The 20,044-nt window shown below is 30.9% G+C and overlaps 2 protein-coding genes across 2 annotated transcripts; one reads left to right on the top strand and one right to left on the bottom strand.

The window, feature by feature from the left end:
* Nucleotides 1–375: 375 nt before the first annotated feature.
* Nucleotides 376–5,626, bottom strand: LOC125859669 (Holliday junction resolvase MOC1, chloroplastic-like; the record flags this gene model as incomplete). Its single annotated transcript, XM_049539462.1, has 6 exons — nt 376–815; nt 1,816–1,888; nt 2,114–2,245; nt 3,045–3,097; nt 4,208–4,313; nt 5,096–5,626. Coding segments are annotated over 6 exons (1,050 nt in total), but the record flags the coding sequence as incomplete, so codon positions are not given.
* Nucleotides 5,627–16,569: 10,943 nt separating this feature from the next.
* On the top strand, nt 16,570–19,790 carry LOC125849291 (mannan endo-1,4-beta-mannosidase 4). Its single transcript, XM_049529354.1, has 5 exons — nt 16,570–16,969; nt 17,436–17,630; nt 17,954–18,076; nt 18,189–18,385; nt 19,276–19,790. Exons 1-5 carry the CDS (start codon nt 16,631–16,633, stop codon nt 19,625–19,627), a joined length of 1,206 nt encoding a protein of 401 aa, XP_049385311.1. The 5' UTR covers nt 16,570–16,630; the 3' UTR covers nt 19,628–19,790.
* Nucleotides 19,791–20,044: the final 254 nt, after the last annotated feature.

The following is a 20,044-nucleotide window of genomic DNA, read 5'->3' as shown; positions in this document are numbered from 1 at the left end:
ATTTACTTGTCAACTAAGAGGTGGAATACATTATCTTCCTTGATACCAATAGAGTATAGTGACACACCTAGATTTAACTTCATCTATTTTTTGGCATACATGATGGCATGAAACTCGATTACATATGTTGATTGTTCATCCACTTCAAACGTTACGACAATTTCATGTGTGAAATGACAGATAGTGGTTTGGTATAATCAATGTCAAAATACCGAGTTCTGCTAAAACCGCAAACCTATTGTTGGATATGTATAACAACATACTCAGTGTAGTTCCACATGTGAGGTTTGGAGAGGGTATGATATACGCAGACCTTAACCCTTAACTTTGTGGTATAGAGAAGTTGTTTCCGATAGACTCTCAGCACATTGTATATGTATGTGAATGAAAATAAATACATAACAATGTTTCATGCTAAATGTTCATTCAATACAAATGATGAAACAATATAGGCCAAGAACTAAGGTCTCTAATTCTCCTTCCCTATAATGAAGGCAACTACACTACTTATCATACAATCTTAGATGAAGATACTACATTACATCAGAGCTAACAATTAAGTTAACACAGAAAGGATGAGTTCGATTTTCGCCAATGCTTACGTTGAGATTTCATATAGTCAGTTGGAAAAAAGTCGAATTGATTGAAAAGCCTCGTCGACTAATTGTTAAGCGTTGGAGTTGATAAAAGATGGAATTCATTGACTAGCTCTTCTCCAGTTGCTAAGGCATCTGAATTTTCCACGGTGCAAGGAGGATCAGAATTTATTTTGATGCCTTTGCCATAAGCAGCAATGAGAAGAGCCTCAGCTCGACCTGGAACGTTAAGAAAGAATCATGAAATATCATTTAGATGGTGTAAAGACACATAAATGAAATCATAGCCTCTCTACCTCCACGAGGTAGGTGTAAGGTCGTGCATATATCTTACCCTCCTCAGACTCCACTTGTGGGATTAAACTGGGTATGTTGTTGTTTGTAAAGACACATAAAAAGGATTACGGCAAATAAGATCTTGATGCAACATCTATATAGGTCCTATCTAGGAATTTCACCAACTACAAGTGCTGGGAAATGAGTTCCAACTTAGTGTTCAATGCCAAAACTACAAACTTTACGAAAAGTAAAGTGATCGGCAAGAAACAAAAAGAGGAGACAAACTTATATATACTACATGCTGGAGCAAGTATAACATATTCACGGTTCTGATAAAATCGTAATGTACAAATGTTTAGGATCAAGATGAACTAAAACGTGAAGCCCTTAGAGCTTTCGTTCAATGGTAAAGGTTAGTACACACAGGATGTGTGGTAAGCACACGTCACAAATCTGAATCGTGTTGTGAACCAAGTATGGTATTTAGAAGGATAGAGGGGCCGACCCATTATCAACCAAGTAAAGAAGCTGGAAAAGCGAATTTCTTTGGTTATAAGAAAAGATTAGATAAAAATGTGACACCCTGAGTTTCCCTTACAGTCAGAGATCAACAAGGACTTACAACAAGGAATATTGAAAAGTGACTAGGGATATTGAATGTCAAAAATTGATGTCGGATTTAAGGACATCATCCACAATAAAAAGACTCAGATTGAGACGTTGAGTATATGCCGAAGTTTTTTTTTCTTTTTTCACTAACCATTAACCATTACAAGAATCAACATGTCACTGCCCGTTATACTACCTTTTGGCACAGATGAATAGTCTGCTGAAATGATTCCTTTTGATTAACTAGTTACACAAACCAGAAAAAATAATAAGCCGTAAATCTTTTTTCAGAAGTAAAAATGCTTAGCAGATGAAGTCTAAGTATACCTACCGTGATCTTTCTTCCTTTTCAATGAAGAACTCAAAGAGGGAAACAATGAAGATGCTAGTTCCCTGCTATAATCCTGTAAAGAAAATTAATTGAACGACAGATATTAGATGATGACGACAGGAATCGGCAGATGATGATATTTCGCAAGAACTATCTCTTAGTACAAAACTGAAAAATTTAACCAGATGGAGTTAATGAAAGGAAAACGATAAAAGACTTGAAATAATAAAGTAAATCCAATCTATGAGGATAGTATGTATTTGTGTTCAACAAAACTAATTGCAGGAACTTTAATAACCTTGTTTGAACGTTCTCTTGTAAGTCGAAACTCATTCTTCCATGCACTTGATGGCACAGGAGTAACGGAAAATCCGGATGCAACTAACAACCCAATCCATAGTCCATAGCCGAATCCTCCACTCCACCATCCCTTGATGCAGTAAAGATATATTGATAAATAGTGTACCAACAAATTAAAATACAAATAAGATACACTAGACAAGTTCTGTCCACCAAAAGGTGATAGTTCCAAGAAGGTAAAGGCCAACAAGAAGTATTTAATGATGCAAGCTTCGTTTTTGAACAAATAAATACTTAGATTGTTTAAACGATGTAAGGGTGAAAAATGTATGATGCCTATACTTTCGGTAACAATACACTTTTTAACCCGCCTTTACCTACAGAATAGAGTAATAGAACATCACAATCAAAAAGGAAATTTCCAAGTATACCTAAACGCATCCACCACTAACCCTTTGCCAATAAGAAGCACAAAAATCTAAAGGAACTCCAAATGCCTTAGCTATGCGTAAAGCCTTAATACAATTATCTCCCAGAAACATATGAGAATCTTGGATGGCTATCTCGACCAACCACAACTCTAAGTTGGAATGTTACTTTGTGAAGTTTTTGTTCAGGAAATTATGTTATACATAAATGTGTTTCCACCTATTTAGCATAATAAACAAGTCCAGAGTAATAGATGCTGGTAGCTAGATAATGTCATGATCACATTATTGACTGACTCTATCTGGTGAAGGTCTGAAGGGATCGCTATGTATGGTGCAGATGTTATAAGTAATAAGCATTCTAACAAATACAGAATTATATGATGGTGCAAGTTTTAAAGAGCAAGTGAACATGAAAATAGCCATCGACATTTAATAAAACTGATAGGCTACTGGTCACTGGAAGTACATACTGGCATTCTTGTTAATAATATTGCTAACCTGCTTACCATCTTGTGGATACGGAGTTGATTGTTCAATATACACAGTTGTTCCTGAAAACAAAATGAAATATCTCATCTTACTCCACATACCTGTCCCCAAAAAATATCTAATTTGCCTCTGAGGATTCCAGTTTAGAAACCATCAGATAGAGAATTAATAATTCAACTAAATTTGATAAGACCATAAACAGGAACAGATCGCTCATCTGCAAGGAAATTTACAATTTCAATTACATGATCTCAACTAGTTGGGATAGGCTTTTAAGTCTCAGTACACAGACATTTATTTTACAGAAGACACTAGAAAATAAAAGGATTATTCTTTGATTATCAAGGCTTTCCTCAGATCAAAAAGCTGAAAGCCAAACTGTTTCGGAAGTAGCAACAAGAACTTTTTCCAATAAAACCCCCGAAAGAGGGGAAGATGGAGAGAATGATCAACTAAATCCTTCATTCCAGCCTATATATATATATATATATATACATATATTTTTTATTTTTTTTTGATAACCGAGAAATCTGTCTGTGACCCGCCCTTTGGACCAATCACAGCCTTCTAAACTCGGTGGATAATGGGCCCGCCCCTCTACCCTTCTCCACTTAAATACCAGGCTTCGCTTTGCATGGTGTGGGGCTTGAACCTACGACCTAAGCCACAAATCCTCCACCTTTTGCCACTTGAGCTAGGCCTTGGGGGCTATATATATATATATATATATCGGTTTTTTACTAAAACTCTCTCCAATACTGCATGCATCACTCCTTGCAGAGTTATATGAATGCAGCATAAAGGACACTTATTCAAACAACCAGGTTAACGCACTGAAGTGATTTAACTTATATAATATATTCAGAATCTTTGCCAACCCAACAGAATTCATATAAAAGATGAATTCCAATCGCCTCCCCAGCCCACATTTACATCCAGAAGCAGAAAATTAACAAAATATACCAGGAAAAGTGCAATACTAATATTTAGTTTCTTGGTGAAAGGGAAAAAATAAAAAGAGAGCATTGTCACCTTCAGTGCCAAACAAAAAAACTAGCACAAAAATCTCAAGGAAATAGCAGAATCTACCGCACAAGTCATTCAGACCAGATAACTGAGGAAGTTAAGAACAGATATTTGAAAGACTTCCAAGATGAAAACATTTGTTGTACCTAAAGGGGCTTCAAAACTTTGAAGCAACTGAACAATAGCTTTTGCATCTAAGCGTTTCCGCACTCCTTTTCCGACAAGTACCTTCAAGTGAGGAGAATCAAACACCTGGAGATTGGAATAGGAAGTACACTTCAGATTTAGAGGTAAATAAATCGGTAAACAAGTTACTAACTCCTAAGAGCACAAGATCCTTTCTTTCTTTCTTTTTTCCTTCTTTGGTTTGAGATTGATGGATATACATTCTCAACTCATGTAAGCTCCAATCAGCAATTATTAGTTGTTTGATTAACCCAACCCCATGCAAACCCCAGGAGTATCACATGTGGTTACCCTTACCCATTGTTTTTCCACCTTTAGTGACTCAAACTACCAACCTAATGGTTAGAACCGGAGCGACTATTATCACTAAGCATCCCTCACTTGTTTCAGCAATTACTGCAGTTTCAAAATTTTAACCTAGCAACTAAGACAACGAACTTGGACTCAAAGCATGAAAAGAACCATGTTCTTCCATTGTGCCTTATTTTCATCCGGTCTGCATGGATTCCAAGGGATTGTAGGTTGCAACTATAAATAAATAAGGGAACTTTTCAAAAATATACAGCCACATAGCCCAATACTATATTGCTCATAAACTCCAAAAATGTTGCCATACCCGTGTCGGATACTTTAAAAATCACTATTTCTAGAGGATCCAACACACACCCTTCTACATTTTTGAAGAGTCCGAGCAACATAAGCCCAGTATACAACATTACACCTACAATAGTGTACAATAGTGTATTGTTTAGACACAATTATGGGCTACAATCTACATGGTGTAAATATTTTCTCCCAAATAGACATAGACTGTATTTTTTCCCAAAAAGAATGGAACTTTATACTACCTGAGGAGGCTGATTTGGTTTCAAGAGTGCCAAAGCACCAGAAGTATCCGGGTCAACCCCAATAACCCAACCACTGTCCAAAGGCTTTGTACATGGAAATGGGCAAGACAAAGACTCCAACCAGCCCATTTTCAGCTGAGCTTCCAAAATTCCTTTACTACCCCTAGCCTTTACAACCCCATTTCTCGGAGAAATAGCTGGTTCAGGAGATGGGTTTTGCTCTATGACAGGGGCAACTGTGGTAATGGCTGCTGAAGATGAAGATGAAGATGAGAAGAGCTTGAATGCTACAGAGGAAGTAGTAAATCGAATTGTGGGAATGAATTTTGAAGTAATTGGGTTCATAAATTGTAATGGTTGAGTTTGTAAGATAATTGATTCCATGAGAAAGAGAAAGAAGAAACCCAGTACGCCGGAGTTAGACCGCCGCCGGCGCCGGATTTTCAAGATTCGTTTCCAATATTTTGGAAGGGAAATGTTTCCTTGTATGGTTTGAGGGAAATCAAGAAAAAATGTATCCTTGAGGCCGGGTATCAAATGAATATGGAAAATCGTTCGAATCGAATTGATTTATATTTTTTTAAATAAAATCGTAGATTTTTATTTAAGTGTATAACTGTATCGAAAAATTGGGATGGTCTTTTTAATTTATAAAAAAGTTGAAAAAATTCTCAAATCGAACCGAATAACTTTACATATAAATATGTTTTATATATTAACAATATGTTAAAATTAATATAAAAGTATATTTTTTAATGTTTTTTAAATATAAATATAACTTAGTTCCTAGTAGAGCTGTCAAAAAGGGTCAGCCCAGCCCCACCCGTCTCAAGCCTCGGGGGCCAAGGAATTTGAATGGCTAGGGCGGGTTGGCCCTTCATTCGGAAGGGCCTGAAAATCCTCAACCCAACCCTAGAAGGGCCGAGGGCTGGGGCGAGCTAGCCCTTCTATTTCTCATTTTTTTCTTTTCAAACTTATAATTATATAATATCAAGAAAATGAGAAGATTTTCAAATCAAATATGACAAACAATGGTGTTGTTTTAATAACCCTAGCAAAAAGTCTAGTGTAATTAGCATGTATCTCGCATACCAGATACGCGAGCGAGATACGAGAGTGACAATTAAGATTAGAGGGAGGCGAGGGCGCGAGATTTGTCTATGCATCCTAGATACATGCGAATCTACTTGGATAGAGTGTATCTAGAACATATTAACCTAATTTTGAGTCCATCTATTCTGAGATACATGTATCTGGACGTACCAAAATCTAGTAAGATTCATAATATTATAACATAGCGTGTATTTAAGTAATTAGTTTATATACTAGTGAGATTATGGTAAGTCACCCTTAAATAAAAAGTTTTGGCCCATGGGCCGACCCCAGCCCGGCCCCGATCAAGCCTCAAAGGCTAAGGGCTTATATGGGTCGGGCTTATAAGCCCTAATTTTAAATGGGCTTGAAAAATCATATCTCAACCCTACCCCAATAATGGGTTGGGTTGGGTTGGGCCGGCCCCATGGGCAAAGCCCATTTTGACAGTTCTAGTTCTTAGGCTTCTGGTGACTGGACGACTTTGAGTATTTACTCTTTAATTATCCTTTAATTAATTACAAAGATTTCAAATTAAAAGATACTATAATAGATACTTCATCAAACAATACGGTAAAATCAATGCAAGCACTCCTATTATATGTTTAAATCAAACAATACGACAATAAAATTTTACATTTTGACTTTTTGGTGAAAAATTAAAGTGCTTCTTCAAGAATATATTAGCGAAAGAAATATTTTAAGGATAGTATATTTTGAAGTATTACTTTAAAAGTGAAAAAAAAAAACTTAATTGAGCTTTACCGATATCAAAGAAAATCGATATGGTTGGAATGGTTTTTAAAATCTTATTTTGGTTATATATTATAAAATATTCGAAAAATTGAAATGGTATAATTTTTCCAAAACAATCGATCGCGCCATCTCATTGACACCCCTAATTCAAGCGGTTCAGTTAAACCCATTTGTTGAAAAATTATGTTATAGATAGAAATTATTTTCTAGAAATAAAACTTATATAATGAACATTGAACCCAAGCGTGACTGGTCTTCATTATGAGTGACTGGTCTGCAGTTCGAATCTCACCCATCCAATATTATATAACTTCTACTTCATTTGTATGGGCTTTCTTTTGGCTCATACAAATATAAGAGCTACTTGTATATACATGTGACCAAGGTTTTTTTAGTGTAAATTTCATATATGACATATATTATAGTACTATTTTCAAACTATAACAGTAGATTTAGACTTTCAAGCTATAGCATTAAAAACTTCAGGTTCTAACAAGTTAAAAAAAGAAAAATGTTTTTATTAATTGGAAAAAACTTAAAAATAAATAAAAAGATAAACAAAAATTTTAAAAAAAACGGAATTAGAAATAATAAAGTAAAAAACTGAAATTGTAGCTATAATTTAATTTGAATTTATTGTAGATAATTAAAGATTAGCATGAAATAAGGGATCCAAACTAATTAAGAATATTCAGTTTCCTTAATTCACTCTAATCTGTTAAAATTAATTCAAAAATCTTATTTTAAAAATCAATTTCCATTTATTTAATAAATGATTAATCTATTTATGGTTTTTTACTATTAATTAATAATATGTAATTAATAAGGAAAAAATGAAAAAAAAAATGGAATAGGGGTGTCAATTCAATTTGAATTAATTTAAGATAATTATTAATTAGCATGAATTAAGGAATCTCAAACTAATTAAGAATATTCAGTTCCTTAATTCACTCTAATTTGTTAAAATTAATTCAAAAATCTGATTTTATCCATTTTTCTTCCACGTTTCTCTCTCTTCAATTTTCTTCCAGAAATTTTGTCACTGGCGACTAATTGAAGTTTTTTTTGGTTTGAAAAATCCTATTTTTTTGTGATGGACAACTACGTATCAATATTAATTAAACATGGCGGAAGATGGGATCCTTCAGGTTAGTATTTTTAATTGTTTACTATTTGAATTTGGATTTCAGTGAAATGAAAAAAAAAAAATGAAACTGTAAATCACATTTTGTGATTTTGTTTTTGTACATCGTCACTATATTGAATGTGATATGTTTTTTTGTATAAACAATACGTTTTGTTCATAATACGTATTAGTTGTTGTGAAACTGTAATAATAGTGATTTTCTTGGTAAGTTTCTGTTTTTTGGTAGGGGTTTAATGTCACTGTATTTTTTGTTTTTTGGTTATTTTTTATACTGGCAAAACAACGATTTCGTGAGAAACTAGTTAGTAAAAAAAGTTATTTAGAATTTTGAATAATTGTATGAAAAATATTTTAAGTTGGTATGAAATTTGAAATGTTATTGTTTATATAAGTTTTGTCAATTATGTATAAATTTGTGTGAAAGGAATGAACTATTTGGTATGAGAAATGTATAAATTTGGTATAAATGATGATTGTATGTATGAAATTTGTATTTAAGTGGGTATGAAATCTGAAATTTTATTTTTTAATGAATTCTGTTTGTAGTTTACTGTCTGAATGATTTTTATATGAAAAAATAATGATAAGTGTGTATAATTTTTTTATTTTTTTTTGGTATTATGTAAGACTAATCATTTTTATTTTTTAATGGAACAGGGAAATATATTGGTTTTCAGATGGAGGGGATTATATATGAGTATTCTAGTCTTTATAGTGGTCTAGTAAGTGCGATAACATCGCAGCTAATGATAGATGCTAATATTCACAATATAGAGATAAAATATATAGTTAGTGATAGAATGTCCCCCTGTTAGTATCCACAATGATATTGGTGTGTGGATTTTTTTAGATCAAAAGAAAGCTAATGTAGATTTCTTTGCGATTTCATATACTTGGAAATAAAATTTATTCCAAATTAATATATAAGATAGTATAAATATTTGTACCTGTTTTCGATTTCAGATTCCAGATTTCATAGACGTGATTCATTAATTATTCATACAGATTTCATATACTTGGAAATAAAATTTATTCTAGATTAATATATAAGATAGTGTAAATATTTGTACAGATTTCAGATTCCAAATTTCATATACGCGATTCATTAATTATTCATGTGTTCCAGATTAATATATAAGATAATGTAAATATATAACAAACTTTATACCAATCTTATTCAAGTTTCATTCCAACACGAATTTCAGCTTATATCACACATATTATACCAACAATAAATCAATTTCATATAATCACACAATGCATATCATTTGTATACCAATATTATATCACAATTAATACAATATCCAACCATCAAACATTAAATTCAGTGTCATACACATATTAATCAAATTTCACACACATTTCATCCATNGTGGGGGGAGGGGGTGGGATTGACGTATGGGCAATTTGGAGGAGGGTGGGATTGGCGTATGGGAGGTGGTAAAGGTAAAGAAGGAAACATGTTGTAGGTGAATCCCTATATCTATGTAATTGATAATTTCAGATTTAAAAAAGGAACATAAATCAATTTAATTACATATTATTAATTAATAATAAAAAAACCATAAACAGATTAATCATTTATTAAATAAATGGAAATTAATTTTTAAATACAATTAACTTTAAATTATATGTCATAACTCGTAAATAAACTATTATAAGTAAGAATTTTTTGAAAGTATATTTAAAACCCGTAAAATTGACTCTTAAATGTGTATAGGGCGTGATTTTTCCTTTTTTTTTAATAAAATCGACGCATGTAATGTATCGATATTATAAATAATAGGGAAAATTGTATATAATAGCAAACTATTAATTCAAATTAAATGCTATAAATATAGTTTGATTTAATTGTACCTCATAGCAAATTGTTGTTATTTCACCTCTCTCCTGGTGAATCTCGCTCGCCACTCTCGTTCTCTCCCTCGCCTCTCTCGTTTTTTATACAAACGCAAGTGTATAAAGTGTGTTTGTGTTTGAATAAAGCGACAGAAAATTGTCTATATACATATATTTCCGTTCCCCTCTCCCAGATCTCGCTCGCCACTCTCCCAGATTTCGCTCTCTCACTCGCCTCTCTCACTTTATACAAAAAACGCAAATTGTATAAAATGCGTTTGTGTTTGTATAAAACGAGAGAAAATTGTATATATACATATATTTTCGTTCCCCTCTCTCCCTGTTTACACCCCTACTCTATTCAAATATGGCGAAACGTCCCGATGACTCAAAAAATAATCAATTGATTCAATTTTAAAAGAATTTTAAGAAAATAAGAATTTTAAAAGAGTCGCCACCTAATTTTAGGAAAAAAACTAGGAAACCATTAAGTGATCTACGAAACCAAGATATTCTATGTAAGGGGTTCAAATTATTTCGAAGGGAAGGTGTTAAGCATCCTTCGAAATCCACAAATGTGGATCCCGACTGAATTCATTTTTTCAAATTGAGAAGGAGATAACAATAATATACAACTATAATAAACATGCAATGTGCACATGTAATAAATTAAACAAATAATATAAGAAACGACCTAATGTTTGTCTATCGCTAACAATAAACATAATAATGAATATAGTCTTCGAATTTTATTCAAATGACTTCAATGGGAAGTGACTCTGTGGTACATGTAAAGACACTTAGTAAAAGTGTTAGTACTAAATATATATGAACAAAAATAAATGAATCAACTATTAACTTAAAAATAAAACTTCGTCTTATTAACATGGGAGGCTTTGAAAATCGACTGTAATTTCTTCATCGGCCAATTTTAACAAACAAAATATATAAACTTAAACTAAATTTCCGTCTTTTAAAATGAAGAGGCCTCCAAAATCGACGGAGAGATTTTTTCATTGGCCATTAACTTGTTCCTAAACACAATTATATGAACTTAATAATAATGAAATAAAATAATAGGTAAATAATAAAATGGCAACAAACAGTAAAACAATAATAATAATCAAATATAACAACATAAATGACTTAAATAACAACAATGGAACGAAAGCAGACAAAATAAATAATAATTAAAAAAATCAACAGCAACTCAAAAGCTAACAATAACAATATGACAAGATTGATGACATAATAACCAAAACAGTAACACGATTTAGTAGAAATTCTTAGAAATGCATAAAATCAATTTTAACAAATTATAAGCAGTCAAATATGAACAATATAAAGCAGCAATAAATAAGGGAGTAAAATATATAATAAAATAGAATTAATAAATGGATCTCAACTAAAAATAAAATAAAATACCAACAATATTAAATGAACTTCAATCCAGAAAGCTTCCAGAAAACATCAACAAGACAAAAAATAAAATAAAATTATAAAGAAAAAATGAACAGTATGAGACAATGACAATAAAAATTAATAACTACTACTCCAATCAACAAATGAACCAAACAAAATGAAATATTAACAATCAAAGTTATAATCTTAAACAAAAACAAAAATAACAAATAAAATAGTAAAAATAAATAACCCGCTCAATATTGAATTTATAACAAAGCTAACAAAAATAAAAAATCCACTAAACACACAACATTTTATACCTATTTTATAATAAATAACAGTAAAATAGAAACATTAAAAACAATATTAGTAAATGACAATATCAGTAAACAAAGCAAAAGCTTAAAAAAAAAAAGTCAAACCTTGATGTTTCAACGGAGAGAAAGGAACGGAGGACCTGGTTCGGAGTTTTGATTTCTCTCGATTGTTGTCCGGCGATGTTGGCGTTGTTGTTGTTGAGTGTTCGCTGGAGATGGGTTTGAAGTTGAGGGTCTGATTTGTGGAGATTTGGTGGTTGTTTTGAGCTAATTTCAGGCAAGGTTCTGGGTTGATTTCGCGGAAGAAAGGGTGGTTTTGAGTCGGAGTTTTGAGGTTTGTTGCAGGTGGTCGGAGAATAGGGAAATGGGAGGTCTTCCGGGTAGAGAAGAGATAATAGGGGTCTAGTAAGATTGAGCTCGCCGGAAAAAGAGAATAAACGAAAAAGGGTTTTGGTCTTGTGACTCCAGTGGCCGCTGCGAAGGAAGAAAGGTGAGGTTTAGGTTGCTTTGGGCTAAGCACTGATGGTGCAATAGTTGTTACTGGTGGTTTTAATGGCTGTGGGTTGGATCTGGTGGAGAAGAAAATGGTTGTTTTGTGCTTCTATTTGGTTATATCCCGACGAGGTTTCGCCGGAAAATGAAGAAGAGGGAGGTGGGGGATCTGGTAGGGTTTGAGGTGGTGGAGGCTAAGGGAGGAAAATGGGAGAGAAAAAAAAAATCAGGGTTTCTTGCCCTTTAGGAAATTCTTACTTCCTCAAAAAAAAATCTACCCCCTTGACCTAATAGACAAACTATTCTTTATATAGGGAGTTGGAAACTATAATATCATTATTTTAAAATCGTGGATTAAAATTATCGATCAACAAAATATCTGTGTATGAAATATTATTTGTATTTGAATAAATTTCTAGGTTGTGCAAAATATCAAAATGAATATTAACGAATGTAACAAATAAAATGAATATATATTAAAAAAATATAAAAAAAATATAATGAACGTAACTAATGACATGTAAAAAATGCAATTTTAAAATTAATTGATAAAAAATCTTAAATTTTGATAAATAAGGATAGTTATCAATAAACTTATTTAAAATTATAAAAAATCTTAAAAGTTACGAATTTTGAAAATATTAGGCCAAAATTGGGTGTCAACACTCCCCTCTCCCAGATCTCGCTCGCCACTCTCCCGATCTCGCTCTCTCACTCGCCTCTCTCACTTTATACAAAAAACGCAAATTGTATAAAATGTGTTTGTGTTTGTATAAAACGAGAGAAAATTGTATATATACATATATTTTTGTTCCCCTCTCCCAGATCTCGCTCGCTACTCTCCCAGATCTCGCTCCCTCACTGGCCTCTCTCACTTTATACAAAAACGCAAATGTATAAAATGTGTGAAAATTGTATATATACATATATATTCATTCCCCTCTCTCCCCTCTCCCAGATCTCGCTCGCTCACTTGCTTCTCTCACTTTATACAATTGATCTTTTTGTATATGTATACCAAAGCAGATTATACAACTGCTTTCTTTTGTATTTGTATAGCGAAATATACATATTTATGTTTACTATAGAGCGCAATTATGCAAACTTTGCTATAGCATACAAATATGAATTTTGTGTTTGCTATATGTGGAAGTTGCTCTAAATAATATATAGTTGTGTATATATATGATGTATAACTATCTTAAAATGTATATACACCCATATATGTTGTTTGTACAATATTCATATATAGCCCCAGTTCATCTTCCTCAACGAGCTGCTTTTTAGTCAATTAATTTTTTGTAAGTATGGAAATCCTAAAAATTTGAGTGCTAATTAAATCTTATTCCGAAAGTTTCTCAAACTACAATATTTCAAATGTTTCAGAACTCACAGATACATTGTTCTTTCGTTCGATATATAGCAACCGATGCATCATGAATTATGTATCAGATACATAACTATAAACCAAATTCATATTGATTTAGGTTTGAAGCAATTGAGGTTATGTATCAACTATAACATTGTACCAGTTACATTGTAGACAAACAAAGTTATAACTTATAATGTATCAGATAGAGGTGAAGTGTTGTATTCAAATGTTAAGAGAAAGAAGGGAACAAGATATTTTTATAATTAATTCAAATGGTAGAAATTTATGCAGATTATATTATCTTAAATCGTGTAATTCCGTAATTCTCACTTCATTTTTCCCTACAATAAAATCATAGAGCAAATGCAGTAGACGTCCCTAGCTCATTAATTTTTTGGAATTTGTATTTGATAATTTACTTTCTTTTCCATTTCTAGAAAAATCAGCAAAATAAGAAAAGCAACAATAAGATGTTAATTTTTTGTCTATTAGCTCAATGAGTTTTCTACTATTTAAAAGAAAGGAAATTTAAAATAAAATAAAATAAAATAAAATAAAATAAAATAATATATATATATATATATATATATATGTATGTATGTATTGCTTTTAATTTAGATTTTAGTAAATCAATAAGTGATTTTAATAAATTCTTTTAGTTATATTTTATTTTGAACTAAATTTTTAATTTTTTTAATTGAAAAGTAGTTAATTAATATTTTGTTATTTTGTATTTCCTTCATGAAAAAATAAAACAAGAGAAATTAAGGACAAAAACAGAAAAAATATTCATAAATCTAAAAATACTTATCTAAAATCCCAACTCCCTCACGTAACACAAACTCAATACACACGAAAAATGAAGAAAGAAGAAAGATGAAAAAATGGAAAAATAGAGAGAAAAGGACGAGAGACAAAAATAGAAAAAGAAGAGAAAAAACAAACAAGTATATTGAGAAGGGGAGGAAAAAAGAAGAAAGAAAACAAAACAAATTAAAGAGATCTAGAAAATGAGAAATAAGGACTATTGGACATCCTTGATTGTTTTTAGATGGGTCCGAATAAGTCTGTTGATTTGTGAGGTTTTAATTATTTAGTCTTTAGATCATTTTTTTAATGAATAGAACATTATCATCTTTTTTATGTTTTATTATGATCTATTGAAATAAAACTATGTTAATATTTCTTTATAGTTGGTAATATTGTTATTCATTAACTGTTTGATTTGCTTGTTAGTATCTCTATCTTGGTTCAAAGGATATCATATTAGAAGTTATTCAGTTTTATAAAGGAAAAATTATGTACAATAGAAAATATTTAGCCTATATTTGGTACTATAACTACAGTTTAAGAAAATTGTAATTCCCGTCTACAGTTTTTCCAATTCTTGTTATTCGCATGATTTGTATAAATCTAGAATTTGTATAATTTGATTGTTGATTCTATAAATCCGAAATTTTGTATATGCTTACCATAGCTATTTGTATATGATTTATGAAAAATTCATAATTTATTACCCTGTTTATATATTGGCAAGTAAAATATACAAAGAAAGTTCTAAAAAATTCCTAAATGTATAAATACAAAAATTGTGTATATAAGCGAAATATACAAACGGACAGAAATATACAAATTGCAGCCTCCATAGCAAAATGAACTATAGCTATGGAGTGTAGTTACCGAAAATATAGCTATAGAGCCTTATTATATCTATTATGTTTGCTATTTCTAAAAAAATTCTTTTTTTTTTTATAAAAGCTTTATATCCAATAAAAGTATTATAGGCTTGTCATTGAGTGCTTCATTTGTGTATTTTGGATATATGGGTAGGAAAAATCTTTTTGGTCAGAAAATTTGGTATATTTTATCTATGTTATTTTACCTTTTTAAATATTTTTACCCTTTTAACTTTAATATCTTTTAACTAAAAAAATGGAAAAAAGAACAGTTTGTTTTAAAATAAAAAAAAATATTATAGTTTTTTAAATTTTCTGGCCAAATTTTCTGATCATTTAGCACTTTCCATATGGGTATTGGGTCTAAGACAACTTGCAATTAGACTATATAAAACATTATTTATTTATATTATATTAAAAGTATGAAGATTTTAAAAAATGTAGATTGATTTTTTTTTATTAAAAGACTCTACAAAAGATAAAATTATCATTTACTATTTTTTCGAATTATTAAATAATTATATTTAAAATTAAGGAGTGCTAAAATATATGATAAGAGGTACTTCAAAAATTAACAATTAAGAAATCCTAAAATATATGATAAGAAGAAAATATATTTTAAATATTAAGAAATCCTAAAAATATATGTAAATATCAACATAATTTTGACTTTTGATATAATAGAGAGTTTTTTCACTGCTTTAATTTTGCTCCTTAATTGTTATGTGATATTGTAATGACGAGTTATTATGTTCCTTTTTAATTATTCTTTTTATCTTACAATTTTTCATTATTTTTTTAATTGTACTTAACGGGGAAAAGGTACAAGTACTTACGTGACATCCAAATATCTCTCACACACTTCAATGGTGTGGAGTTACATAGTGTGTCACGTAAGCCAAAAGGTGTACAAAATTACAAAAAACAATGAATTCAGGAGGGTAATAGGACCTTAGTTTAGTTAAGGTGTGTCTCTGAAACTTAGGTCATAGTCAAGGAGATACTTGTGTCTTATCCGTACTTAATAATATTTAATACACATAATAATTTATTATTTTTACATATGTCGTAAAAGGAAAATATATGGTAAATACCAACATAATTTTGAACTTTAATATCAATAATATGTTCTAACTTATGATTTTTGACTTATAAGTTAAACACCAAAAATCAATCCAAACAGAATCTAAATCCAAAAGAAAAAGGACAGTTTAAAAAAAATCATTAACTTTGGTCAAAATCAAATCTATAGTAATTTGTCATTCATTAATCAATGCATTGCTATATTAATACTGAAATCTTATACTTAATCACTTGGAAACTTTCCAAATTAATTCTTTTCTTACCTATATAAACACAACAACCAAGACATTAATATAACATCAAACATAAACCAATTTCTCCCTATTTTTTTTTCTTTTTGCATTATTTAAAAAAAAAATGTTGATGAATAACTCATTCTTCTTCATTTTTGTTGCTATTTTAATAATATTTCCAAATGAATTTAGCAAGCCTACTAGAGCTATTTCAAATAATAATTTTGTTAATACAGATGAAACTCATTTTGCATTAAATGGGAAGTCATTTTATATAAATGGTTTTAATGCTTATTGGTTAATGTATATGGCTTATGATCCATCAACAAGAATTAAAGTTACAAATACATTCCAACAAGCTTCTAAATATAAAATGAATGCTGCTAGAACTTGGGCTTTTTCTGATGGTGGTTCTAGACCTTTACAATCTGCACCTGGTGGTTATAACGAACAAATGTTTCAGGTAAATTTATAGACGTTAAAAGATTATAGTTTTTACTATTTATATCATAGAAATGAATTGTTATTCCCTTGTGTTCCGTTATTTCTTTAAATATAATTTATAATACGAGTAAAATAATTGATATTTTTCTTAGTTTTTTCAATATTTTTTAAAATGTGTATGGACCTTCGATTTAATTCTTTTGTTGTTTTTATCGAGCCCTCTCTAACGCTTTCACTATATCAAAAATTATCTTTAGCGACAATTAATTAACGGTAATTTAGCACTCTTTGTAAATGTTCCTAAAGCTTATGGCGACACTGCATCCAATGACAATTAACTAATACCGGTAAAAACTTTATCACTCTTTGTTAATGTGTATATTTATCGCCGCTAAATGTTTATTTTTTTTTGTAGTGTTCTTTTACTCGGTATTTTTGGTGTTATATATCTTTCCTATTTTTAACCTTTTTTTTTTGTTTATTAGGGATTGGATTTTGTGATATCAGAAGCAAAAAAATATGGAATTCACTTAATTCTTTCATTAGTTAATAATTGGGATGCTTTTGGTGGAAAGAAACAATATGTAGAATGGGCAGTGCAAAGAGGGCAGAAATTAACAAGTGATGATGATTTCTTCACTAATCCTATGGTCAAAGGATTCTACAAAAATAATGTCAAGGTAAAGATCGGTTACGAATTTACGTGAACTCAATAGTTATCGCATGTATATATATAGAATCAATGAAAAATATTTATAAATGTTTGACAGTAAGATCAATTATAATTATAGTGTAAATCTGAATCGACGTAAAAACCTATAAAAAAATTTTACCCGTCTAACCCTAATAATTTGTAATTGTTATTGATATTTGTATCGTGCGTATAACAAGTTTATAATAAGTGTATAATCAAATTATAAACTATATACTAACTAAAAAACATTAAAAAGTAAAAGAATAATTTTTTTATTTTATTATTTTATTTTTTATATTTTTTATAAAGGTTGTGCTTACAAGAGTGAATACAATAACCAAAGTGGCATATAAAGATGATCCAACAATTCTTTCATGGGAATTAATAAATGAGCCTCGATGCCCATCTGACCTCTCTGGGAAAACATTTCAGGTATTATATTTTGGCAAAGATACACGTTTAGCTGATCGATCAAAAATAATTATTACATTTTACATGAAGTAATAATTTTATTTTATTTTGTTGTTGGACCTGTATTTTACAGAATTGGGTTATAGAAATGGCGGGATATTTGAAATCAATAGATTCAAATCATCTCTTGGAGATTGGACTTGAAGGATTTTATGGGAATAACATGAGACAATACAATCCTAATTCTTACATTTTTGGGACTAATTTTATCTCCAACAATCAAGTTCAAGGAATTGATTTTACCACAATTCATATGTACCCTGATCAATGGTAAATAAATCTCTTTAATTTTCACCCCCCACCCCCGGCCACCCCAATTTATATTTGTATATGGTTAGTGAGGATTTATATTTGTATATGTATATGGTTAGTGAGGATTCATAACCCTAATTTACATATGTATATGATTAGTGAGGATTCATATAGTTAATCCGAACGTGCTTGGATTGGAGATATTGTTATAGTCATTTGAAAAATAGAAGTCTTTGGCGTTTGTCAACGAACCAAATTAAATATTGGCTAAAGTTTTGTATAAATGAATTTAACTTGTAGAATTAGATAGTATAAAAAATATTTACCTAATCGGTATTTTTAACATGTTATTTTCTAGGTTATTAAATCTCATTTGTTTTGGAATCTTATATATTATGTTCTCTTTACTAGGAAAACTAGTCAATTTAAAAATAAGAAAAATGGCTTCGCTAATAGAAATAGAGAAAACAAGATACATAAGTAACATTTCAAGTCCATTGTCATCTCCCTGCTACCAAACATCCCCAACCCCAACTCCTTGACCATCTCACACTCCGAACCCCCCCCCCCCCCCCCCCCCCCCCCCCCCCCCCCCCCCCCCCCCCCCCCCCCCCCCCCCCCCCCCCCCCCCCCCCCCCCCCCCCCCGAACCCCTACTCCTCATCCAACCTCTTTTGACACATTACGTATAAATATTTCCCTACCAAACACTAGAAAATAAGTAACAAATTCACTTGTTCACCTAAAAATAAAAAATCATGGAGAAAATTTTTCTTCCTACTAAATACACTTTTTGTTTCATTATCATTTTATGATTATTTAGAGTCGATCTAAAATATTTACATATTCAAAGGTATAGTACATTATGCAATAGCATGTGTACCCTTAATTGGGCCTTTTGGACTGCAGGTTACCAGGTTTAACTCAAGAGGCCCAAGACAAATGGGCCTCACAATGGATCCAAGTCCATATAGATGACTCCAAAATGTTGAAAAAGCCCTTATTAATTGCAGAATTTGGCAAGTCTTCAAAAACCCCAGGGTATACTGTTGCAATAAGGGATAATTATTTTGGAAAAATATATGGAACCATTTTTAATTGTGCCAAAAGTGGACGCCCATGTGTTGGTGGGCTTTTTTGGCAGTTATTGGGCCAAGGAATGGCAAGTTTTGATGATGGTTATCAAGTGGTCTTGCAAGAGACCCCATCAACTGATAGAGTTATACTCTTACAATCTCTTAGGCTCTCTAAGCTATCATAGAAACAAAATAGATTAAGGATATAGTAGTATTTCAAAGATCTATGAAAGTTGTATGTGTCGGTATATACTATTAATCATATGATTGAGTTATAGTATTGGTTTTAATCTTCTATAAAGACTTTGTATTTATGCTATTTATTGTAATAAAGTCCATGTTTGAATAGATTATTGTGCTTATATGTGTGTCCATTACTTATATAGTAGATGATTTTGTGTATGGATTTATTTAACTCTGTAACATCTCGCAATTTGAAATAACTAGGAAGAATCTAAGAAGTTGAAATAGTCATTTTTGGAAATATGAAAATCTGGAAAATTTGTTCAAGTTAGGAAAAGTTGAGTTTTGGCCAACTTCAAACGGTCATAACTTCTAGCTCAGAATGAGTTAGAGGTACTTCCAGATATGGTAGGAAAGAT

The sequence above is a fragment of the Solanum stenotomum genome, chromosome 1 (assembly GCF_019186545.1).
Source record: "Solanum stenotomum isolate F172 chromosome 1, ASM1918654v1, whole genome shotgun sequence".
NCBI lineage: Eukaryota > Viridiplantae > Streptophyta > Magnoliopsida > Solanales > Solanaceae > Solanum > Solanum stenotomum.
Note: the sequence above shows the minus strand (reverse complement) of the source record. Positions and strands in the feature narration are given on the sequence as shown.

Coding starts and splice junctions, on each gene's coding strand:
- LOC125849291 (XM_049529354.1), top strand. CDS start 16,631: ATGTTGATGAATAACTCATTCTTCTTCATTTTTGTTGCTATTTTAATA. Junction 18,077..18,188: donor TCTCTGGGAAAACATTTCAG/GTATTATATTTT, acceptor TGTATTTTACAG/AATTGGGTTATAGAAATGGC. Junction 18,386..19,275: donor CATATGTACCCTGATCAATG/GTAAATAAATCT, acceptor TTTGGACTGCAG/GTTACCAGGTTTAACTCAAG.